Consider the following 26486-nt stretch of genomic DNA (forward strand, 5'->3'; position numbering starts at 1 on the left):
CTCATAAACAAAAAAGGTCCGGAGATACTGAAGCAGGGGTATTAGAATGATAATGGGAAAGTGGGGGCACAGCTGACCAAACTTGGTGCCAAAGTGAGTCTTACATCACAGGACTAAATAAATAGCAGAAATCAGTCAACCTTATTATATTAAGCTGGTACAAAAATAATTGTGGTTTAAAAGGTTAAAAAAAAAAAATTGCAAAAACCACAATTACTTTTGCACCAACCTAATACATCCCTCACACTATGCTGCTAGTACTGGGTACAAAAGGACAGTGACCAAATATTTGTTGATTGTGTTCAGGTTAAAGGTTATTTTAGCAGTGAAATCTAAGATATTCATTGTTTCCCATCATTGCTAGCCGCTTCCACCCGCCCTTATCTAAATAAGCTGTAAAAATAAGAATAAACTGCATGCAACAAAATGGATGAATGCCACAGACAAAATGATAAGTGAAAGAAGCCAGACTCAAGAGTAGATACCATATGACTCTCTTATTAATATATCAAGTTAAAGGGCAGGCAAAAGGAACTCATGGTGATAGACGACAACAGAGGAGTGGATACCTCTGGGAGAACAGAGACTAGTAAAGGGCAAAGGGAGCCTTTTGGGTGCTGGAAACGTATTGCGTCTTCAACTGGCTTGTGGATACATGGAGATATACGAGTATATACATATATATGGACGTACGTGAAAATTTATCAAGCTATACCGTTAGGATTTGTGAACTTGACTACATTACACTTCAAAAATAATTAAAAATAAAAAAGAGCGTAAAATAAGTAAATGATTGAAAGTAGCACAAAATGACAATGATGAATATATGTATAAGTTGACGATGCTAACATACTTACTTCATCTCCCTCATCAATTAATCCTTGAATAGCATTAAAAAGAGATCCATATGCTCCTACTGTCACAAGGATTTCTTTATTTGGATCGATTTGCTTTTGATACAACTTTCCATATAGGCAGGAGAGAGCTTTCACAAGTGATGGATGACCCTGTTGAATAAAAAGGAAGAAAAAAACCTTGAATTATGGGACCTACTTCTTTGAGGTAATTTGACTCTAAAATGTAAGAATTTTTAAAATTTGGGTTTTATAATTATCCAAAGAAAAGTAGCATTTTTAATTGGCAATAAATTAAACAGAATTTTTTCCTATGTTCAGAGGGTTCCTATATGAATGGTCATGAAGACTTGCTGATGATTAAAAAATTCCTATTAAATGATTGACTTTAGAATACAAAATTTCGAGGTATTTGCTTTGAATAAAAATGGACTTCAACACCAAATATATTTTGGACAGTACATTTTGATAGTATTTAGATCACATTTAATTACTTTATTTGGACAGTAATTAAATTATATTGAATAGAGTTGGATAGTTTTCCCAGTTAAAATCAGCCATAAAACCTGCATTAACCGTATACACTTGGAGTCTCTTCTTCTAAGTTGCTGGAGATTATCCAACCAATGGATTACTGAGAGAAGGCAAAAACAAATTCACCAAAGAAACACACATTAGTGTTGATGTGACAGCAAATGTCAGGAAGAAATGGAACACTACCACCATTGATAGCCAAGACAGCAGAAGTGACCTAGGAGAACAACTTTCACACGAAGAATGAGGAGCTTGTAAAGGCACAGCGTCTGAGATGTGGGGAGGCCTGGGTTAGCTCCTTCTCAATCTTCTCTTCCATGTTCTGTTCCCTTCTCTCCTTCTCCTTGTCGTTTTTGGTATTGAAATATATATGCTTTTGGGGAAACCACCTTGATTTTCTGTCACTTGCGAGTGAACGTCCAAGGGCAGGTCATATGCCTTTGTTTGGAAAGCACCTGGGCTCTGGAGGAATAAACTGGGTCAGGATGCAGGCGAAGAGAGAGGCTGGTTGGATATAGCCCAGGTTTGTGTGGTAAAAGGGTCTTAGGTTGCTCCTAAGTTGTCCACCCCAGTTCATAGGAAGAAAAGGAGGCATTTTATTTCTCTTTTGTCAAAGATGCACTTATTTATCTCTTTTTCATTCCTTTCAGAATATTGGCTAGTATCTCCCAGCCCTTTACTGAATTAAAATCAATGAAAACAAAGCTGTAGCACGTTTTTTATATTTTAAAATTAGGAGATTATAATATTAGACACACTGGCTATGATTAATAATAGAGGAGGTGAAAGAACATAGCCAGTAAAAAAAAAAAAAAAAAAAAAAAGCAAGAGAAAACAACCACGTAAAATCAAGCTCAAGAAATATGCATGAATTGTGAAAGGAGCAAGAGAAGGTTGTCACCACTCCCGGAAATCCAAAATGTCCTTTGAATTTCATTTTAATACCAGCTCTAACAAATTCTGGCAAAGGGTGATCTAAAAGCAATCATATACACTACACACCTATTCTTCGAATGATAAGGTATGTGTTTTTAAATTTTTTTAATTACAAAAATAATTTGTGCTTCACATAATTAAACTAGGCAAAGACGTGTGAAAAACATAATTTCTCTTCAACATTACCTCCTTTCCATTCCTGAGGTGACCAATGTCTTAAGCGGGTGATAGCGCAACACCATTCTCAGTGCTTACACCAATATAAAAACACGTATACATACATACTCACATATATTTACAAAAACTGGAAAAGATGTAAATGAATGGGCATGGTTATGTTCTAATCAAACTTTATTTACAAAATCAGGAGTAGGTCAGATTCAGCTGCAGGTCAGTGCTTCAAAAACTCTGCTATGCATCAATTTAGGGAGAACTGTCATCTGAACAATATTTAGCCTTCCAATCCAGGGACATCATATTATCACTCCATTCATTTAGGTGTTATTTAATTTCTTTCAGCAATGTATCATAGTTTTTAGTGTACAAATTTTACATATATTTTAAAAGTTCAGTTCTAAATACTTTATGTTTTTGGACGCTATTTTAAATGGTGTGTAAAAATTTTTTACTTTCCACTGTTCCTTTTTAGTCTACAGAAATACAACCGTTTTTGTATATTGGTCTTTTGTATATTGGTCTTTGTATATTGGTGTGTGCAACCTTGCTCAATTCACTTCGTAGTTTGTGGTCGTTTTTTGGTAGAATCTAGGAAATTTCTGGATATCCTGGGCATTTAATCACAGAAGGATGGGGGCTGGGCTGAGGTAGAGTCGAAGAAAGTAACTAATTAGAAATAGAGGATATTCATTAAGAGCCCAGTGCCGAGGCTTTAATGGGAAAGAAACATATGTCTCAAGAGAATCTTCTTCCTCCCTTGTTGCCACAGGACCATCCCAGAACAACAGGAAAGGAAGAGCGAAGGCAGGACTGTGGAGGGGCTGGAAGTAGGGACGGGTCATCCCAGGAGATAAGGGCAAGGGTCGGGGTTCCTCTGGTTATCAGGTTGGAACGGTTGGTCCCAGAAAGCTGATAACATAGAAGTGACAGAAGTCCATGCATACACAATACAATACAGAACACAAGCTCATGCCCCACACAGCAATTCCTGCACTTACGAAGCCTCGCGTATACTGATTCAGGCTATCAATTGCTGCAATCTTCGATAATTCTTCCTTTACATATAGAGGCGGTGATATATCTGGAAGGCCTTGGCCAAGATTCACAACAGAGGGGTCTGCAGCCAACTTGGTAAATTCAATCCTAAGATTAAAAAAAATACTAATATTAATAACACTATAATTACAAAGTTAACTTTTTATACCTCATAGTTTTATTATGAAACTGAAAAAAAGACCTAGTTTAACAGATTAAAAAAAAATAAGGAGATTCCCAACAAAAATTTTACCATCTATAATATGATTTCACTTAATGAAATGATGGATGAATTAACGAACTCAATGTTTCTTACAAATCTCAATTCCATGATACCCATAATTTAATCATATATACATTTTTTTCTCAATCACACCAGCCATTGCTAGGTTATCTTATCAACTATTAGAGAGTAAAGCTCATTAAAAAAGTTCATGGATTAGAAGGTTAGCTCTATGAGGTGATCAACCAAATTTGTCTTTTCTCTGCCTATTTCCAGTGCCTAGCAGAGGGCTTGAGAATTTGTGAAACGAATAAATCAGTGTATAGATCATTAACTTCCATTTCCATTTAATGGATAAATTAAAATAAGTTGATTTATTTATAGACCGTAGCTAAGGCTAAAAATTCCCAAGTAAGGATATAAAAATGTGTAAGAAAAAAAATTCACAAGATTATTGCTGTTCATTTAAGGTACTCACCACACATTACTATCAAGGCCTTCGATTCGTTTCGCATTTTTAAATTTCAAGGACATTTTCTGAAAGATATAAATATTAAAAGGGTTTTTAAATTTCTTTAATCAAAATCCAAAGATGCCAGCAAATCATGGGAAACTCTTTTCCCTATTGTCAACCTGGAAAAACAGCACCATAAAGATAAATGCTAGACTCTAATAAAAATTCTGAAGAGGAATTCATCTCCCACCTACTGTCCTACAGAATGCTTTTTCTTAGGAACTTTTGATGTTTATCTTCTCACATAAGAACCAAAATATAATCCTTGCCTAAGAAAATAAACCAATTTAAAACCCTGAAGTGTACCAAAGAGAATGATAATGATACCAAAACAAAAGTCAGTTAAAAAAATACCTTGAGTCTGAAGACCATTTTAGGTAAGATGTACTAAGAATTTCACAAGTTTCTTGTATGGCATATAGGAAGCACTCAATTTAGATTACTTAATAAGGAGTTTCAATTAACAACAACAACAACAACAATAAAGCTAACGTTATTGAGTACTGGGTACGTACCAGGCACTGTTCTAAGCGTTTTACATAATTAACTCATTTAATATTCACAACAATTCTATGCAGTGATCTATTATTAGGCATAATTTACATATGAGGAAAGTGAGGTACAGAGAGGATAAGACCACATAACTTTACACATCTGCCCAACTTCATAAAAGATAGTTACATTCAAACCCAAACAGAGGCACCTCAGCATTTGAACCCAGGCAGTCTGATTCCAGAATACACAGTACTCAGAACTATTTCCATGTACTATCTTTTACATTAACAAGACCTTCTAAAAAATATTAGAATGCTACCTCTTTAAAAAAGTATATTAGACATTAGATCAGTTCTACTTAACATCATGCAAGCCAGGGCTGTCGTAGGAAAATATTAAAAGTTAAAATTATAGGACAGCATACAATTTTTTAGCTCTTTAGATTCTAGAATTAAGTTTATACTATCTCTCAAAAGCACTGAATTAGCTTTTGAGTTCATTGTTCACATGCTGCTGGAAATAAAAAAAATGATTGGCAGCATATTTACAAAGATTTTCCTAATAGAATATTAAAGTAATTTTAATTCAATCTGGGAGGAAGATAATGATAATGGTTATTAAATAGACCATTGTTCTCATTTTATTCCCAATAATGGAACCAAGAAAAAAATACCTTTTTCCTTTCATATTTTTAATCTTTGAAGCTCCAATGAGGTAAGTCACATGTAAATTCCCCAGAGGTTCAGGTGCCTTCCAGAATAGCATTATAAGTAAGCACCCACCTGAACATGATGCTATTCTAGAGACTATAATTATAAAATTAAAAAGTCCCAGAATGATAGATAGAAAAAGATAAACAATTGTCCTTTGCCATCTCTAAAAAATGTTTAAAACTTAATGATTCATTCAGTACGTGACTACAGATTCATACACAAAAAAGTGAGCTCAGTCCGCAGTAGATAATTTAGACAGAAAATCCAATTTTTACTTAAAACATTTAGCCAATTGAGGTCAAACACATTTTCAGATTTAATTTTCTTTAAAATTTGTGGCTAGAACAGCCTCCTCTCACTACTTTCCCTGCTTCTGCTCCTTCTCAACTCTATGCCTCACCAATTCCAATATTTCAAATAGTTTGTGTTCTCTCATTCCTGTAGCTCCATATATGACCATTCCCTCTACCCAAACTAGTCTTTCTATGCTTCTCAACCTCTTTTTCATCACTGCATCCCCACCCCCGAAGGAGACTTTTTAGACGTTTGTTCTAATCATCTCCCATTAAATATTAAGGAATAAGATTTTGTTGGACAACGTTAAGCTTTGTATGGTCATAAAACATTGTAACAACTAAGGTTTATTTCACCTGCCAAATTTTCTTCCCCTTTAGGGCAACAAAGTCCCTATTGAGAATACACGTTCTGGACTTGATCTAATCCCTGGTCCCCACCACCCTGTCTCTGCATTTTGCTAATTCCTATCCCACTTGCCACCTTCAGTCCTCAAGTTAGACTTCATTTCCTCCAGAGAGCCTTTTCTGATTCCCTAAGTCAAGCTAAGGTGCTCCTCCTATATGCTCCGATCGCAGGGAGTACTTTTCAGCATTTCCTATATACCATTGTAATTCTTCTGTTTACTTCTATCCTTCCTTAGACTATAAGCTCTATAGGACAATTGCTAGCTTGTTCACTGATGTATCCTTATGAATTTGGTGTCTGTAGAGAAACAGAACCAATAAGATGTGCATATATATAATGATTTATTTTTAGGCATTAGCTTATGTGAGTTGTAGGGGTTGGCAAGTTCAAAAGCTGCAGAGCAATCCAGCGAGCTGGAGACCCAAGGAAGAGCTGATGTTGGAACTTGCGTCTGAAGGCCATCTGGAGGCAGAATTCCTTCTTGCTGGGAGGTAGGGGGCCCTCAGTGTTTTGTCTCTTAAGGTCATCAACTGAATGGATCAGGTCCACCACATTATGGAGGGTAATTTGCTTTACTTAAAGGCTAGTGGCTTAAATGTTAATCTCATCTGAAAAATACCTTCAGAGACATCTGAACTGGTGTTTGACCAAATATCTGGGTACCATGGCCAATTTGACACATAAAATTAATCGTCACAGTGTTCAACACATAGTAGTGTGCCTAGCACACAGCAAGTTTTCAACAAATATCTAAGCAATTTAATTTTTAAAAAACCGCACATATTAGGAATGAACTTATGGTGTCAGTTAGATCAAGTTAAGTACTTAGTGTCAGTCAGCTTATGTTAAACTATGCCTCAGTAACAAATGACCCCAAAATCTTGGAGGCTTGAAAAACATAAAGGATTTTTTTTTTCCCCCGTTATATATCCACTGAAGGTCACCTGCTGCTCTGTCCCACGTCACTGTCACTCTGAGACATAGGCTGATGAAATAGCCTGTATGAGGAATATTGTCAGTTTCAATAGCAGAAGGAAAAAAAAAATCTTAGAAATTTCTGCTTTGATATAAACTCATCACTTCTACTTGCATTTTATTGGCCAAAGCAATTTCATGACTCACCCTGACATCAACATGGCAGAAATGATGTCTGGAGGTATAATGAGACTGGTGTTGTTATGGTTGAATTGACAAAATTCGTATGTTGAAGTCTTAACACCCACTACCTTAGAAGGTGCACTTATTTGGAAATAGGTTCATTGCAGATGTCATAAGTTGAGATCATTAGGGTGGGCTCTACTCCAATATGACTGGTGTCCTTAGGAAAAGGGGAAATCTGGAGACAACGTGGTATACACGGAGAAAGCCACATGAAGATGAGGCAGAGACTGACATGATGCTTCTACAAGTCAAGGAACGCCAAAGATTGCCAGCAAGCCACCAGAAGCTACAGGACAGCCATGGAACAGATTCTCCCTCAGAAAGAACCAACCCTGCCAACACCTTGATTTTGGACTTGTAGCCTCAAACCTCTGAGGTAACACATTTTTGTTGCTTAAACCACTTTGTCTGCAGTATTTTGTTAAAGCAGCCTGAAGAAACTAATACAGTGGTGACAATGTGGAAAACAACTCACGGTGTCCAAAGACATCAACCGTTAGCAGTAGGTGCAAATACTCACAAATTTCCAGAGTAGATATAGTATTAGGAAATTAAAATAAATCTGGAATTCTGTGGGGAATTAAGCATGAGCCCTAGGAATACAATGGAACATCTATAATTTTTGGACTAGCTAACTCCATGAGGTGGCTTCTGCTCCCAGTGGATTAATACTTGGTATACATATACTGTTCTGTTGTAAGTACAAACTGATAGTGAAATAATCAGCATCTGTATTTTTTTTTTTTTAAGGCTGAATATGCAGTTCTATAGAATGACCACTAGGTGCCACTCTTAGCAGAGATGAGAAAAGGCTTATGTTATTAAGTCTTTAATATGTTTACTGCAGTGATGCTGGAACAAGGAAAGTTTGGAAAGAAAAAAAAAATGACCCATTCCCCTAAGGTCTGAGCACAGTAAAGTTTCAACTGTATATATTTTGAGGACTCTGCTTGTAAGACCTGATGCATTCAGGTGGGACCCAACAGGTGTAGAAAGTTCCCAAATGGTGGGTTGAAGCTGAAGATATCAAGGCTGTTGATATCACAGTTGATATCCATGAGTCAAGTGTTGAAAAGACAAAGAGTGCAAGAAAATATCAGAAACAGAAATAACAGCTAATGGCTGGAGAAGTGAAGGTGAGACTCAGACATAAGAAACAGATGGACTCAAGAATTTCAAGACTAGGCTGGGGCAGAAAGTGTGTCCAAGCATAACTGGCACCCCTTTAATGTGGTGCCTGGCTGCTGGGGTAGCCAAAACATCTATTATCTTTTAGCTCTATGAATTAGGCATTTATAATTATAGATGCAACAATTTATGTTTCATATATATATCTATTTTTCATATATATATATAAAACCAAAAAAATGTATATACATGAGTTGTATTCATCTTTTGTTATTGGCATATATTGAGTATTACAATTTTAATACAGTATTTTCCTTTCTTAAAATGTGTATACATTTTTTTGGCACCCTCTGTATACATAAAGTTTGATGTTCCAAAACCCACAGTGATGACACTTAGTATCTTTTCCTGTATTTCTTAGCACTTACACTACTTCCTAAATGTCTTTTTTGTTTAAGTACATATCTATGGGGGGGACAAACAAATGTATACAAGTTATACAAGTGGACACTTTGGTCAGCATTGCTTAAGCAGTAGTTCACTGTAATCAGAAGCGTCTGGATGCTGATGGTAACCACTTTGAGCACCTCTTGTAATTGCAGAAATCAAATATGACTTGTATTCATCTTTTGTTATTGGTACATATTAAGTATTACAATTTTAATACAGTTTTTTCCTTTCTTAAAATGTGTATCCATTTTTTTGGCACATTCTGTATTTTAAAAAGAAACTGTATGAATATTTTCCTTTGAAAGGTAATTTATTGACAGAGTTATCAGTTTTTTGAGAGCCTGCTAGAAATTTGTTAGTTCCCCAACCTGACTAAAAAGAAACTTTATTATACTCCTTCTTAGCTATGAGGATGAGAAATAGACTAGTGCATAGATGCCTTTGACGCTCCAAAGCTATATTAATCAGATCTCTTAGTTGCACAGACAGAAACTCAACCTGAAACAGTTTAGATGAAAAGAGGAATTTATTAGAAAGCTCATGTCACGAAGGAAAGAGGTACACCCAGGTTCAAGGGTAACTGAAAGCAGAAACCTGAACCTCACCAGGGCTCTGTTCATCTATGTTTCTACCCAGTCTCCGTCTGCTGCTTTACTCCACAGGAGATGAAACAATCATACCTCCCAATTTCACCACCATAAAGGGACTGAGAGTGGCTTTTTCTGGTTCTGATTTCAAATAGTGAAGAGCTCTGAATGGCTTAGCCTTGGGTAACAAACAGTGGCATTTCCTCAACCATTTAAAAGTACTATATTAACATGGCTATTAAGGCTATGATGAAAAGATATTAGAGGAAGCAGTGTAGGGCAAGATCGTGAGGTGTAGAGATGCAGTCAAACGATGATGACTTTTTTTTTTTTTTGATGATGTCTTTTTGATGTGCTCACTACTCAATCAAAAAATGGTACAGACCTGACTCCACAGTCCCCGGCCTTTCCAGATGTGCTCCCTGAGCTAGAACCTGTCAATGCCTCTGGATGATGTTTCTATAAATATACCACATAGTTGAAACCCATGGTTGGAATGAGGAAAAAAGCATCTTCTGGAAAAACAGGAGGAAATATTGTCCTTAGAAGGAGGGAGGGGTTTCAGGCCACATCAGTCCGTTCAGTCCATCTAAATAGGAATTCTGATAGGGAGCATAGTGTAGACACCCCACCTACACAGCACAGCTGAAGGTTTGGAGCTCAGCTTCTATTGCTGGACAGAGAGCCAGCGGGAGGGGATAACTGGGAACCAAATTCTAAGGCAGGGGTGGAATTAAGTTTCCTCTTATATGCTGTCTTATTGATTGCTAGTGAATGCAATCTCACATCTCCCTTACAGTCCACCACACTGACTTTAATTCACTCATGCAACAAATAGTTATCGAATACCTATTATGTACAAAGCACTCTTCTGCTTGGGATATGTCAGTGAGCAAAAGAGACCCAGATTCTCTACTGTCATTGAGCCTTTTTTCTTTCTATGCCTTATATATATAAGGTTCATTCCCATCTGTCATAGATTATATTACTCTATATAATTATACACCTCTCCTTTTCAGGAGGAGTGACTTGGAGATTGGCCACGTAACGTGCTCTAGTCAATGGAATGTGAGTGAATTACACATTACTACATGCAGGAGCAGCTTTAAATGCTGTTGAATGGTTTGGCTCAGCCTCTAGTTCTTTCCTCCTCTATTATGAGGAGACCATGTCTAGATACCGGCTACTCCTTTAGCCTGGATCCTGGAATAAAGAGACACAGAGCGGAGCAGCAACCTGGAGCAAAGCCACAACTGACTTTACATGTGAGAGTGAAATGTTTACTGATATAAGAAGATAAGATTTTGTGGTTTCTGTTTCTGCAGCCGAGCTGAATGATATAAGAGCCTTTGCAATTGCTGTGTCCTCTGCCTGGAATGCTCTTCTCTTAGATCTTCACATGGCTGGTTCCTTATGTCATTACATTCATTATACTTTCTAATCAAATAGAACCCCTCAGAGAGGGCTTCCAAAACTATATGCCCTAATATTACCCATCCCCCTCTCCCCCACTAGTACCACCTAAAATTTTTGCATATGTCTCCATTTAATTTTCTTATGACATTCACTACTGTTTGGAATTATTTACTTTTACTTGTTAATTACGTCTCTCACTGAAATGAAAAACTCAGAAAACGAGGACCTGGCTTGTTTGGTGCTTTATCTCCAATAGCTAAAATGGTGTATGGCAAGTAATGTGTTCAAAAGCTTTTTCTGAACACATGAAGGAAACCCTACCTCTTTTATATATCCTCATTTTGAATTACTTCAATGGCATACTGCCTTTAAGCCATCATTTGCAGTGCTCCAGAGCTATATACTTAAAACACAGTAGGGGATGCTGCTATCTTGTGCTAATACCTTCAGTGACTCTCAATCTGTAGACTGTAATTCCAACTCCAACCTGGTACTCAATGCCCATAATTCATTTCCAGCCTTTGCTCCCACCATGCCGTCCCCTCACATACAGTGATCCAGTGGCATAGGACCACTTGCCATTCTCTAATTGCATTCAGTATGTTTCTGTTTCCCAAGCTTTTACTCTCATGTTCTTTTCTCTATTTGATATGCTCTCATTCCAGAATCCCCATGTGGCAGGCTCAGAAATGACCTCCCCAAAGCTATCGCATCCTAATCCCTGGAACCTGTGAATGTTACCTTCTTTGGCAATATACATCCTTATATCCTTGCAGATGTGATTAAATTAAGGGTCTTGAGATGGAGAGATAACTTTGGACTATACAGATAGGTCCTAAATTTAATTACAGGTATACTTATGAGAGGGAGATTAGACACACACAGTGGAGAGGGCCACGTGGAGGTGGAGCAGAGAGAGATTTGAAGATGATGGCCATGAAGATTAGAGCGAGGTGGCCATAAGCCAAGGAATACCAGCAGCCATCAGGAGCTGGAAGAGGCAAGGAATAAATTCTCCCCTAGAGCCCCTGGAGGGAGTGTCGTCCTGCTGACACCTTGCTTTTGACCCAGTGATACCAATTTTGGATTCTGGCCTTCAGAACTGTAGGAGAATACATTTATGTTGTGTTAAGCCATCAGGTTGGTGTGGTAATTTGTCATAGTAGCCACAAGAAAGTAATATATCCACCTATTTAATATTTAAATACAATCTACCTGATAAAATATATCTTAGATCGAATGTCTAAGAAATGTTTTCAGATTCCCAGCTATAATTAATCTTTTCTTTCCCTATTGTACCCCTAGACCTCTTTCCTTATACTTATCATAATTTCTATGGTACATGTATACATGTCTGTTTTCTAAATGAATTGTTTTCTAAAAGTTCATTTAGAACATAAACTTTGTCTCATTTCTTATATTTTTCAAATTGCCTAGAAAAAAGGTATATGTATATCTGTGTGTATCTGTATCTTTATATTCATAGTATTAGATTCTCAGTAAAATATATTTATTTAACAAAATAATTTTGCTTTGGGACATACAAGTAGTGATTAAAAACATTAACAGTATGACTAAAGAAAATTACTAAACACTTCCAAAAGTACATTTCCTTTTCAGTAAATTGGAGAGAAAAAGAGTGCTTACAGTAGAGGTCAGTTATAAGGATTAAATCAGATATCATGTAAAGCACTTAGTGTAGTAGCAATGGTGAACGCTCAAAAATGCTTATTATTTGACTTTAAAAAATCTATAAAATCTGTTACGATATTGTAGGAAATCAGAAGATGTCACCCCGAAATATACTACTTTGATATAAGGATCATTTTGAATCAAAGGCAATTGAGAAGAAGCAGATGCAAGAAAAACTCTTTACCAAGAAGAAGCGCAGGACAAGTCTTAATCACCAGAGACACTTCCAGACTCTTATCAGCCAAGACAGCACCAGAGGAATCTACATGAGAGATCTTATTAAAACAACCCTTACCTTCCATTCCTCAACCCCTTTTCCTTTGTCTTGTCACTTCTCTACGAATTTATTATTCTTTGTTCAGATGCCACTACCCACTCCTTTGAGTTACTCCTCACTGAGTTGTCCTGTGTGTATGCACCAGACATGTGTTAAGAGTAAATAATAATAATAAAACTGTTTCACTCGTTAATCTAATTTGCAGGGCCTCAGCCAGAAAATACCAAAAAAGGTGTATTTTTTCCTTCCCTACGATATCATTCAGTGGCTCAAATATCTCTTAAATAGTTACCAGGTGAGCCACAGAATGGGAGCAAGTATTTACAAGATCGACATCTTACAAAAGACTTATTTAGGATCTATAAAGAACTTTTACCACCCAATAAGACGGCAAACAATCCAGTTACCAATGGGTACAATTGGTAACCACTTCACAGAAGATTAGGAATGGCCAAAAAGCACATAATAGCTGCTCAGCATCATCAGTCATCAAGGAAATGCAAATTCAAACCACAATGAGGTACCACTAGATACCCATCAGAATGGCTAAAATTACGGATAGTGCGTGTTGGCAAGGATGTGGGGCAGCTGGAACTCCTACAACCCTGGTGGGAATGTGAAATGATACAACCACCTTGGACAACGGCTTAGCAGTTACTTAAAAAAATTAAACATACACCTACCACACAGCCCCACCATCCCACTGTTAGGTAATTATTACCCAGGAGAAATGGGAACCTATGTCCACACAATGGCTTGTACACAAGTGTTCGTAACAGCTTGATTCACAATAGCCACAAACTGGAAACAATCCAGAAGTCCAGCAATAGGTGAATGGATAAACAAATAATGGTAGTGTACCATGTAATGGGATACTACTCAGCAATATAAAGAAATGAATTACCCACAACAGGAGTGAACTTCAAAGTCATTAGGCCTGTGAGAGAAACCATAAACAAGAGTGTATACGACATGATGCTATTTATATAAAATAATGTTTAAAAAAAGCAAACTAATCTGTGGTGATGAAGAGGGACGGACAGACTGCAAAGGAACATGAAGAATGTTTTAGGGGTGAGGGGAACGTGCGGGGGGTTGATTGCAGTGGTGGTTTCATGGCATATACATCTTCAAATGATCAGAGTTTTATACTCCAAATAGATGCAGTTTATTGTTCCTTGATGAAGGTGATTTAAAAAAGCTGCCAGCGTAGTTTGTTATAAAAGAACTAAAGATGCTCTTAAACACAATCTAGTAATTACTCTCATTGGTATTTACCTAAAGGAGTTGAATAATTAATGTCCATATAAAATCCTGTACATGGAGGATTATAGCAGCTTTATTCATAACTTCCAAAACTTGGAAGCAACCATGGTATCCTTCTGCAGGTGAATCAATAAATAAACTGCGGTCCATCCAGACAATGGAATACTATTCAGTGCTAAAAAGAAATGAGCTGTCAAGTAAATAAAAGACATGGGAGGAAACTTAAAGGCAAAATCATGGAGACTGTAAAAAGATCAGTGGTTTCCAGGGCTTGTGGGGGGCGGAGGAAAGGGAGAAGGAACGAATAGGTAGGTAGAAGAAAAGATTTTTAGGGCAGTGAAACTCTTTCTTTATGATACTACAAAGGTGGATTCATGTCATTATACATTTGTCTAAACGCATTGTACATATATATGTACATCAAGGGTGAACCGTAAACAATGGACATTGGGAGATAATGATGTATCAGTGCAGGTCCATTGTTTGTAACAAATGTCCCACTGGGGCGGGTGTTGGGGGATATTGATAATGGGGTATGCTGTGCGTGGAGGTGGGCAGGGTATACAGAAACTCTGTAGTTTCTGCTCAATTTTGCTCTGAATCTATAATGCTCTAAAAATTGTGTATTAAAAGTAAAAAATTAACAAAAGAGTGGCCAGGGTGTTCTGAAACCATGTTTTCTGTCTCCCTTTGCACAAAATGCTCTTCAAGCAAGCATAGTAACAGAATTCTCTCAGATTTTAGATATTTTCCAAGGTAGAAGTATACATTAAAAAAAAAGAAAAAGACAAATGACATTCTTTTGCCACTAGATGGCATACGAAAATAACAGAAACTTCCTGTAGTGGTGTGGTGAAAGAACTGGTAAATCTGAAATGGAAATACAAAGGACTCTTTCACTGCGTTAATTGATTTCAAGTTTTCCCCCAAAAAATATGTCAGAAATCCACAAAAAACAAAAAGTTGATATTTTGACTATTTTATGCATTTAATATTAACAATGAGCTGCTTTGTATATAAATGACATTATTTTTATGTATAAAAATTTCCTATTGTTATTCATTCTTGAAAAACACAAAAATATAAAAATGTACATCTACTTTCCTAAACTTCTTTCTGGAAGTTTCTATCTGCAGTTAGCAGATGGAAATATTCATTTGAATATATTAGACCATTACGGGAAAAAGGTTAAGATATAATGAACTCAAAGGCACATTTAACAGAAATTTTTAAGCAACACACATTTAGTTGCTTTATTTTATAATTACTTGTACCTGGTATGTTGTAATTCTTTGATATTTGTTGACTAAACAAGTAAGTGCAAGTAAAGGAATTTGGATCCTCTTTGAGAAACAATATATTGTAGAAAAAAATTAGTACTTTAACGGAAAACTATGCAGTGGCTATAGCACACCTTTACCCGTCTGATTCTAACAGGGCTACAGTTGGTCTTTGAAATACTTTCCACCTTTGTAAACTGAAGGTAATTGATAGACATGCAAACTCTGGTTCTAGAGTCAGAGTTCTAGATTTTGATCAACTTCCCACCAACCTGTGGAAAACCCGTTTTGCCTTCATTTGCAATTCAATTCCTTTGTTACATATAAATTTGTGCTTTTTTACTTTTCCTTTGAACTGGTTATAATTTCTGCTTTGTTCCCTCACTTTATATAAAAATCTTTAATGCATGCTCATTTTTATATTTGTATGAGTCATGACTTTACCTTTTTCTGAAAATTACCTTTTAACAATATCTTTAGAGAAACAAGCTGATTGGAAACAAGGGTTTCTCTAAACCTTTGAGAGCTGATATTGTATATAAACACGTAGCTGGAATGCCAGGAAATGGAGTTGAGGGGAAGCAGGGTTTGCCACCCCAAAATATGCCTGTGGGATATTGATTCTGGTTATTTTTAAAGACTCAGGAAAAAACTTTGACTTTCACACCTCATTTCCTAAAAGAATTTAGATATAGGACCTGCCCCAGGAAGGGAGATAATCATAGATAACTTTAGTTTAATATGAAGTGTGATAGACAGGGAGGAACCTAGAAAGGCCCCTTTGATCAAAGTCTTCTGTGAAGATAGCCCAGCAAACTATTAATTACCAAATGTTTGCTTTTCCATCTCCACGTGACAGAGCCACGTTACACAAATCAGGATACCTCATAGAAATTTGGATTTGAGGCTGAGAGAATGCAGTTTCTGCTAGGCACTTGTACCCAGAAGAGATGTAAAGCGACATCTGGGCACAGACCTTCACAGACCAGTCCAGCTCTGTGCCCTGTAACATATGCCTACATTCTCATTAAAATTTCCACGGTTGTTTAATGCCAAGGGCTTCCAAGCCAGATCAATCTAAGTTCAAAATTAAACATCAGAACTACTAACTGTGTGACAGTAGGCAGGTTGACTTCCCTGGAACTCAGTTTCCTCATTTGTTAACAAGGGGAATGAATGCCTCCCCCATGTAATTGCTACAATGATTAAATGAGTTAAATCCATAGTGGAAAAGCACAGTTCTTGACACCTACCATATATACTCAAAAACTAGTGCCCATTCAGAAAGTGGAAAAGATTCTCTTAGATACAAAAAGGACAAGTAACTTTATACCACTTTACATCATAGAGAGTAAGGAGATGTTAGGTATGGACTAAATGTACGATAATGTCTTTGTATAAAAAAAGAGGGCTATGATTTCTTTAGGGAAGGGCAGACTGAAGGAGAAGGGAAAGTTTTTGTCTTAGTTGCTATAAAATCAATGTTTTTGTGCTTCTCTGGTGGGCATGTAAATTTTAGAAGTCCTTTTTTTTTTTTTTAAATGGACTTTTGTTTAGAGCAGTTTTAGATTTAAGCGAAATTGAGCACAAAGTCCAGAGTTCCCATACACTCCCTGCTCCCAGATACACACAGCCTCCTCCAACAGCAACGTCCCCCATCAGACTGGTATATGTGTTACAATTGATGAACCACCACTGACACATCATTATCAGATGGTGTTCTATGGTCTATGGGTTTTGACAAATGTGTTACATGTATCCATGGTTAGAACATACAGAATAGTTTCCCTGAGAAGTCCTATTTAGGAAGGCTATTTTGAAGTAGACAACAGGTTATGAATGGGAGAAGAGTAGAAAACCAATGGGCTACAAACTGCAATCTGAATGACTAAACTTTTAATAAAGACTAGCCTAACAAAGGGTGACACAATTAGGTAGGAGGAGTTGGTGCTCCATTACCCCTTCCTTCCTTCTTTCTTCCCTCCCTTCCTCTCTCTCTCTCCCCTTCCTGCCATCCATCCATCCATCCACCCCTCCACCTATTCATCTCTCTCTCTTCTGTCTCTCTCTCTCATTTATTAATTCATTCTTTGGCTTTCTGCCACCAGAGGATAATATAAATGTTATTTCCCAGTTTCCACGCCTTTAAGATCTAGGTGCTAAAATAGGGAATAGTGATTTTCATCCTGAATCATCTTGGTTCTTTTCTTGCTGTACAGCAGTAATTTTTTCCCTTAACATCTAGAATGTTATTTATTTAAAATTACAGAAGCAATAAAAATGTTTTTTAAAAAAGACAAATGATCCAAATGAAGTGCAGCCCGTCCCTCATTATATCCCCTTCCTCAGAGGTAGCCTTTATAGTAAGTTTTCAATGATATTAATGGTAGTGTGGATGACAAGGGTCTTCTAGTGAAAACAGGTTTACAGTGAGCAGGCTAGCTAGTTCTTGATTTGAATTTACCACTACTACTCTTTATAACACTGACCAGTCTGCTTTATTCATTTGCCCAATATCAGAATGAACACTTATTTATCTGTGTGACAATTTTAACTGCAAAGGCTGTGATGAATTGCAGGGACCTTTCTGACGCGCTTATTAAAGATGGAAAGGGTTGAATTCTATCCCAGATAATCTGCAAATTTGAGTAAAGCATTATCAGTGGTTGGTACCTGGATGTACATTAGAATCATTTGGCATGATTATTCAAAATATGCTCTAGACCAGGGGTGTCTAAACTGCGGCCCGCGGGCCAACTGCGGTCTGCAATCCATTGTTAATTGGCCCGCAGCAAATTCCAAAAATATATTTAGTTTACTTAAATAAACCAGGTGAGGCAATACGTACTTCACCTCGAGTGAGTGGCCCTCCTGTTTGTGTGTTTTACCGCATATGGCCCTTGGTGAAAAACGTTGAAAAAAGTTTGGACGCCCCTGCTCTAGACATATACAATGAGATTCTCTCAGGATGGTCCCTGTGCACGTACACTCTAAAACAGCTCTGCAGGTAACAATTCCGCATGCAAACAGCCTTCATTTAGTACCATGGCTTTATCTGATCACCCTCGTGGTTGCACCCACTTCCTTGGCTTCAACCAACTTCTCTGCATCAAGGAGGGCTTGACCTAAGATAAGTGATGGTGGTAACAAAGAGAAGAGATAGAATTCAAGACGTTTATGAGGTAGAAATCATAGCATTTACATGTAAAGGGAGAAGTTGGTGATGTTTGTATGAAAATTTCAAACTTACATAAAAGGTGAAAGATTACTATTAGGTTGAACAATATGAAACTGTCAATATTTACCCATTTTTGACCTACAAAAATAACAATTTCATATGATTCAACATGATATGAAACACTTATATACACGTTACCCTGATAATAATTATCAAGATTTTGCCTCATTTTGCTTCACCTTTCCCCCTTTCCTTTTTATTTTTTATAGCTGAATAATTTTAAAGGAAATCCTAGACCTTAAGTCATTTCACCCCTCTATACTTGGCACATATCTCTAAAAAAATATCAACATTTTCTGACATAACATCAATGACATTATCACACCTAATTAACAATAATTCTTTGGTATCGTCTAATAACCAATGGGCTACAAATTAGTTTCACATCAGAAATTCATTATTTCTCTGATTGTCTTTAAAAATATCTTTTTGCATTTTGATTGACAGGATCAAGTTCCTAAACAAAGTCAACACATTGTTTTGGTGGTTGCGGTTCTTAAGTCTCTTTTCATCCCAGAGTATTCCCTCCAAAACACCCCTCTCCTACCTTTTCCTCATGCCCGTGACTGCTGAAGAAACTGGGCCAGTTATCTATCCTGGGTTATGATAGTCATGGTGGTAACAAAGAGAATATTTGTTTGCTTTTCCATGATGTCGTATAACCTGGTCCTCAATCTGCCATATTTCCTATAATCTTGAAGTCACAGGGCCTGCACTTTTAGTCACCATAATATCCTTTTTTGAGAAGAAGAGCTTACCTTTAGAGTGGCAGAGCTAGACGGAGATGTGTGTGGTATCTTGCTTATGCCACTTAGAAGTTGTGTGACCTTGAACAAGTTCCTAAACCTATCTAATTTCTCCACTTTCTCATTTGTAAGACAGGAATATAAAAATTCATAAAGTTCATAAAGAATTCTACAAAGATAAAAGGAGATAATGAATACAAAATGCCCAGCACTAGGCCTGATACATAGAAAGGCGAAGTTGCTCAGTGAATGTCAGTTCTTGCTAATGACAAAAGATGATTTCAGCTTATATAACTAAAATCCTCATTCTGATAAAAATACTTATAAATATCTGAAAAATGTACTTTTTTGACATCACAGAATATGTACAATAATTTACCTGTAAGTGATTAAGCAATACCTACAGGAGAAGTGGAGAATCTGGAGATTTTTGAAGAATAAATTGTCTTCAGGTATTTAGTTCTACTGCCGCCAACGGAGCAGAGTCTCCTCTGGGCCAAAAACATGCTACAGGACAAACAAAAAATTTAAGGGAGTGAATATATGATACTTACATTGCTATCAGATAGTTAGTTATAGCTAGCTGATAATACCATAAGTTTATATAAAATATAAACAAAAATCTCTCATCACTAGAATCATTCTAATAAAAGCCTTATCTTATAGAAATTTATGCATGTCATTGTAAACTAGAGATCTGTAAGGATATTGTGAATTCAAAAAATAAGGCTCTAACTTAGCCAAGAGCATTAAGTATCATTTCTAGCAGCTATAAAATCCAGGATATTTCAGTCTAAAAACTATTCAGAATTGTCTGAGTAACAGTCATTAGTAAAAGCATAATAGATAATAGTAAATTAAAGTTGTTAAAAACAGGTTATTTAGAAAGTTGTTTGAAAAGGATTATATCAGGTCCTTGATAAATACAAAGAATATATGAATGAATCTTAGGTTATTTTCTCAGCTGTTGCTTCCCTCAGCAATTATTCAACAACAGTTAGCTAGCAAGCCATTTCCATAGATTCCAGTTGCATGACAGCCACGCATTCTGAATTACTTCTCTACCTGTAAGGAAATCATTATCAATCACGGGTAAAAGTAGAGAGATCAAAGCAAGATAAAATTCTATTATTAAGCTGCCACTTAGAAGTGGATGAAAACTCAGCTTTCTAAAAACATTCAGGTAACAAATACTTCTCATCAGAGCATTTCCTCTATCTCTGATCAAACTTTAAAAAAAGAGACAGACTCCAGGAATTCAACGGGACCACTGACGCTAGCTCTGAATCTCTTCAAGTTACCAAAAGTTAAGGCTACAGAAAGCTTTACATATGAAAAATAATATATTGACTGTTTCTTAAAAAGTGAAATATAAAATCCTGTGTCAACAAAATCTCAGCTTAAATGACAGTCTCTTAGCCATTTATATCACATAAGCCTATTTAATTCTCTGCAAAGCTTTTTGTGTGTGTGTGTGTTTGTGTGTGTGGCTGGTCATTCATTCACAAATTTGTAACATAAACTCCATGAGCAGTAACCTGATGTGTTTAGTTCACCACGGTTCAAGTATTCTCTGGCATATAGTAGGTACTTGATAAAGTGTTAAATGACTGAATGAATACATCAAATCACATTATCACTTGGTGACTTAATTGAGCTATTTATAAGTCCTTTTATGAAATACTAATTCCTCTTGTAAATAATTATTTCTTATATTTTATGTCTTTTAAGTCAAAAACCAGGTTTTCTTAAATCAAGACATGCCTATTCTCGTGTCATTAATTGTTCTGTTCAGGAATACAACACTTACCGGGTTAGGCAGTATGACTAGATTTAAGGAAAATTACCAAACAATAGGAAATATACTGAACAATCTTCATGCAGAATATGGAGTTATTTGATTTAGGACAATTTTTTTTCCCTCAGTAAATAAACATCCATTTATTTAAATTCAGCTTAATTTCTTTGGTATTAAGCAAAATGATTTCTTGAAAGTAGACACATCAGAGAAACCTCTTCTACCTTCTAGAGATACACTGGGGGGAAAACAGAACTAGGAGGAATCAGGATACCTGAATTCTAGTCCTTATGCTTGATATTAAAAAAAAGTTTCTATCTTCAGACAAGTCACTGGCTCTTGTTGAGGCTCAGTTTACCCATACTTCCCAACAGATGAATAAATGCATCCTTGGTTTGAAGGTAATCTCAGAAGAGACTGTAAATCACTGGTTGATCATGTGTGAGCTTAGACTGCAGCTCTTGGGAGATTTCATCCCAGCCATGCCCTCAAGCCACGAGGGAATTGACATTAAATCGACCTGTTTTCTTCTGAAAATCCCAAAGCGTAAGTCCCACATCTTCTCAGTCTTCACGTTACCTCCACAATGCAATGTACTGCCTGGCACTGACCCAGCTCTTCATTTCTCTTCCAACTTTCCAAACCTTCCATTGTATCTTTTGGAATACTTGCACCATAATCAGCAAATCCCATTATATCTTTATGTTCTCAGAGTGTTCCCTGTACCTCTTTGCTTCAACTCAAACCTTACAGTTTCCTGAAGATACCACTTCTTTTTTTTGCTTTTTTTTTTAAGATTTTATTGGGGAAGGGGAACAGGACTTTATTGGGGAACAGTGTGTACTTCCAGGCCTTTTTTTCCAAGTCAAGTTGTCGTCCTTTTGTGGAGGGTGCCATTCAGCTTCAAGTTGTTGTCCTTTCAGTCTTAGTTGTGGAGGGCGCAGCTCAGCTCCAGGTCCGCAGCCCAGCATCCCTTGCGGGACTCGAGGAATCTAACTGGCAACCTTGTGGTTGAGAGCCCCCGCTCCAACCAACTGAGCCAGCTCCAACAACTGAGCCATCCGGAAGGCAGCTCAGCTCAAGGTGCCATGTTCAATCTTAGTTGCAGGGGGCAGAGCCCACCATCCCTTGCAGGACTCGAGGAATTTAACTGGCAACCTTGTGGTTGAGAGCCCACTGGCCCATGTGGGAATCGAACCGGCAGCATTCGGAGTTAGGAGCATGGAGCTCTAACAGCCTGAGCCACCGGGCCGGCCCCAAGATACCACTTCTTTATTCCTCAATGTTGGCTTTTGTTTTTACCTGCCCCACCTACCTCTTTCGTGATGTCCCTTTTACCACTGCCAGACTATTACTTCCCTCATCTGCCTCACTGATGTTACTTCCTGATCCGCTGATAACTCCCTGTCATTCATGAAGGGTTTTGTCTTGGGCATATAGTTTTCTCTTCAACTCCAAGTACTGTGATCGTCCCAGGTAATTTCAATGTCTTTAGACATGACACATCCAACAACTGACATTTCCATGTCCATTGCTCTTCTTCATTCTACCTTAGTCACTCTGTCCTACAGTCAGTCATACCCTGCACCTTGCCATTACCTCAATCTGGTCTAATTCCTAAATAATTGAAGCATCCTGCTCTTTGACCATAAACTATCATGTTTTCCCGAAAATAAGACCTAGCTGGACAATAAGCTCTAATGCATCTTTTAGAGCAAAAATTAATATAAGACTGGGTCTTATTTTACTATAAGTTGTGGAGGGCGCAGCTCAGCTCCAGGTCCAGTTTATAAGTATAAATAAGTAAACTTATTATACTTATAGTAAAATAAGACCCGGTCTTATATAATATAATATAATAATATAATATAACATACATAATATAATATATATAAGACCAGGTCTTATATTAATTTTTGCTCCAAAAGACGCATTAGAGCTGATTGTCCGGCTAGGTCTTATTTTCAGGGAAACACGGTACTTATCCTTTAAGTTTACTTAATTATTCCAACTAGTACGATTCTTCAGCATCATCAAGATCTCTAGGAGGCCGCCTCCCCTTCCTCCAGACAGTCCTCACCTTCCTTTATTTTCCAATTTAGATGCCAGTTTCATCATTTCAATAATGTTCTTGACAATGGCCTACCCCCTTGCCTGTCTTTTCACCTGTCTATAAAACCCTAGCTCTGGATGAACTCAACTACCAGTGTCTGTTTTTTTCTGTGGCCCATGACGCTGTGGATTGCTGGAGAAAGTCACACAGGACAGAATTGGTTTCACCACAAACTCATGGTTATTAATCTCAAATTGGCCCCCAACATTGTCCAGCATTTTACTATATTTTATAGGTGAAGAATGGCAGAATATCGCAGCCCAAAAATATGCTGCTAAGTATCAGGATTATTTTGAGATAAAGGCACTTGTAAAACAGCAGAGGCAAGAAGGGTGATCTCAAAAGCAAAACTTTAAAAAATATATCATTAAAATAAACACATTTTAAGCAGCACTTTTTAAATGCAATTAACATTCCATAGGTATGTTCACCGATAAGCTGAATAATATGTAAAGTTGGATGTCACTGAAAAATTGGAGGAAATCAAAAGGTATACGGTTTTTAATTCTAAACAACATGTTCACTATATTTTTCTAGTTTCTCTTTTAAAACAAGGTTCTGTGAAGAAAACCAGATAATTGTGAATCAGGGTGACTTAGTAAACCTGATTACGGCCATTTACATATAAGGTAAACACCATATTAAAGTATGCATGATCAATAGAAAATTAAACTGTCCATTTATTATCATAGGAGTAGACTGTTTAAAATGAAGATATAGAAGGTACGTGTGGCAGATTTGGGGGTGTGATCTGAAGCTGAGATGGCTGGCGAATTGTTAGGGACAGAATCCAGAGCTAAAATGTAAGCAAGGCAATCAAAACGAATTGTAAAAAGTTTGAAGCTCTGGACTTAAACTTAAATGATCAACTTTTATAAACCACTCCGCATAAGAGGATGAGATGTAGGAAGATATTTAGTTAATTTTACAAAGTCCAGAACATTCAGGGTAACTGCAGGCTCAAGGAAGATTTAATGCGAAGTGACTGCAAAAAAGGTTAGTGCTGAGTCTGACCAAAGGAAAGATGATTTGTACTTCACGCTCTATCTGTTCATTCACTTCTGGAACATATGTTTATGAGGTTCAGTGATTACAGCAGTAGAGGGCATCTAGAAGGTGAACAAGGTACTGGCTGGTTTAGTACAATGGGAACAATAAGCCACGCCATTGGAGCAACAGTGGAAACATTAGCTATATTTAGGCGGCACAATACTTAAGGAGACATGATCCTGAAATTGCTGAAAAGCTGTTCTGGAAAAATGGGATTCGTGTAATTATGAATTTCTCCGGAGGAAAGAGAAGTATGGCTGACTGGTATGAGTTGGCAGGAACTGAGTTTTAGCACAAGGTCAAGTAAAACTTTCTAGTGGTTGATCTGCACCTTTGGTGCCCGGTGTGTACGTGAGTAGGCAAGCCCAATTCTTGCCTCCGGAATTATCGGTGAAGCCCACGTGTCAGGGGGGTGGAGAAATGACATCCGTACTGGGTGCGGGGCTCATACTCCGAAAGCTGCTCCGACTCAAAAGCAACAGACTGGACTGCTTTACTCTTTTAACTGAAAACTTTAGATTCACTATGATTCATTTATACGGTAGGTTAACAGCCTTTGCTTTATTTTTTGTTAAAAATCCCGGTTATGGGTGAACTGGAGTGTGGGTGTTGCCCTTCCCACACTGTTTTCAAAATACCCAGATTGCAAAATCAAGAGCAAAAGGGGCAATCGATGACCGGGGCCCAGGAGTGCCACCCTCGAATCCAGGTACCTCTGTGTCATTCCCTTTCCAGAGGAAACTGTTAATTCCAGCGTGGACCCTCTGCAGCCAGCCCCTCGGTCCGCCAGACTCGAGATCCCGGCCCAGCACAGCGCGAGCGCCGGCAGCTCAGGAGGGCGAGTCCCAGTCCCGAAGTGAATCCAGCTCCGGCTCTTCCTCCCGGCCCCTCCAGGAGCGCAGCTCCTGCAAGCGCAGCGCAGCCCGGCAGACCTCAATCCTTCCCAGCCGCGCTCCACACTACTCCGCCTGCCGGACCGCACCCGAGTGCCCCGCCTCACAGCCCACTTACCTCCCTCGCGCGACAACCCTGCCTCTGCAGCTCGAGTCCTGGGCTGATCGGCCTAGTGGGGCCGGCCTCGGACTTGGGGGCGGGCCTGCGCGGGACTAACGCTAGGGTCCGGATTCAGAGCGCGGATTGGCTGAGGGGCGTTCGGGATCGCGGACTGGATGAAACTGGACTGGGGGATGAGATGGGGCGGGGACTGGAATATAGCTGGAGGTTGGGTATGAAATATCGACGCAGGACTGATTGGATGTGTGTGACTGATTGGGTTGGGGATGACTATAAGGCGAGGATTGAGTTGGAACAAAAGGCAAACTATGCCGCCGCAGGGCTTAGGCAAGGGGGGAATTGTAGTTACGATAATGTTGGAAGCTGCGGGAGAGAGGGCAAGGCTGAGAGATTATGCAAAAGGTATTTTTATCACCCATGATAGGGGTGAGGGGGAAAAAGCAGCGAGGAACGCTCAGGAACATTCCTGAACAGTAAAATGAGTTTGATCAAAGAACTGAGAATGAAGGGGAGATGTAAGACTGAAGGACGAACATAAACAACACTTGAAAAGTGGAAGGAAAATCGGCTAAGAGAAAAAGGAACAGCGCGAGTTAAACCTTTGGGGAGGGCGCTGTTAGCAAAAGGAGAGCTTCTGTTAAGAATTGAGTTTGATTATTACATTTTCTTCCCCTCTTTTAAGAAGCTGAGAGGACATATGGAGTGGGAATGGCAGTAGTATTGCTATTGTGGCCTAGGGAAGAACAAAGATAATCTTTTGTTGAAGGAATATATTCTTCACCCAGGTACAAGGAGGTTCAGAAGATGATACGCTGGATGGAGAAATTATAGTGTATGATAGGTAGTCTACCCATAGATGGTGAGCTGTTGTGAGAGACATTCATTAGTCAATAGTCTCCAGCCAAAAGGCTGCCAGAAAGTTGAGTTTATTACTTTTTGCAACGAGGGAGAACACACACCTTAGGGTACCATGGGTTATTTCAATAACAGAGTGTTAGGAATGACATAGGATTTGGGATTGTATTAGGTGATTTGCGGGAAATGGAGATTCTTTCTGTTTGAGGTGCTGTCAGGATGTGGGGGTAAT

General features: G+C 38.0%; 1 protein-coding gene across 3 annotated transcripts in view; it reads right to left on the reverse strand.

The window, feature by feature from the left end:
* The window catches only part of KYAT3 (kynurenine aminotransferase 3), a 48892-nt gene extending 23345 nt beyond the window's left edge, over positions 1-25547 (reverse strand). Inside the window, exons 1-5 of one of the 3 annotated variants that reach the window (XM_033114828.1) lie at positions 25397-25547; positions 19829-19931; positions 4238-4296; positions 3500-3644; positions 858-1007 (exon numbers count right to left, since the gene is read on the reverse strand). In XM_033114828.1, coding sequence (XP_032970719.1) covers positions 858-1007; positions 3500-3644; positions 4238-4296; positions 19829-19930 — 456 coding nt within the window. In that variant the 5' untranslated portion in view covers position 19931; positions 25397-25547. Of the gene's footprint in view, positions 1-857; positions 1008-3499; positions 3645-4237; positions 4297-19803; positions 19934-25098; positions 25229-25396 lie in introns of those variants that run through there. The other 2 variants (XM_033114826.1, XM_033114829.1) reach the window with 2 other exon arrangements.
* Between the last annotated feature and the right edge of the window lie 939 nt (positions 25548-26486).

The sequence above is a fragment of the Rhinolophus ferrumequinum genome, chromosome 9 (genome assembly GCF_004115265.2).
Source record: "Rhinolophus ferrumequinum isolate MPI-CBG mRhiFer1 chromosome 9, mRhiFer1_v1.p, whole genome shotgun sequence".
NCBI lineage: Eukaryota > Metazoa > Chordata > Mammalia > Chiroptera > Rhinolophidae > Rhinolophus > Rhinolophus ferrumequinum.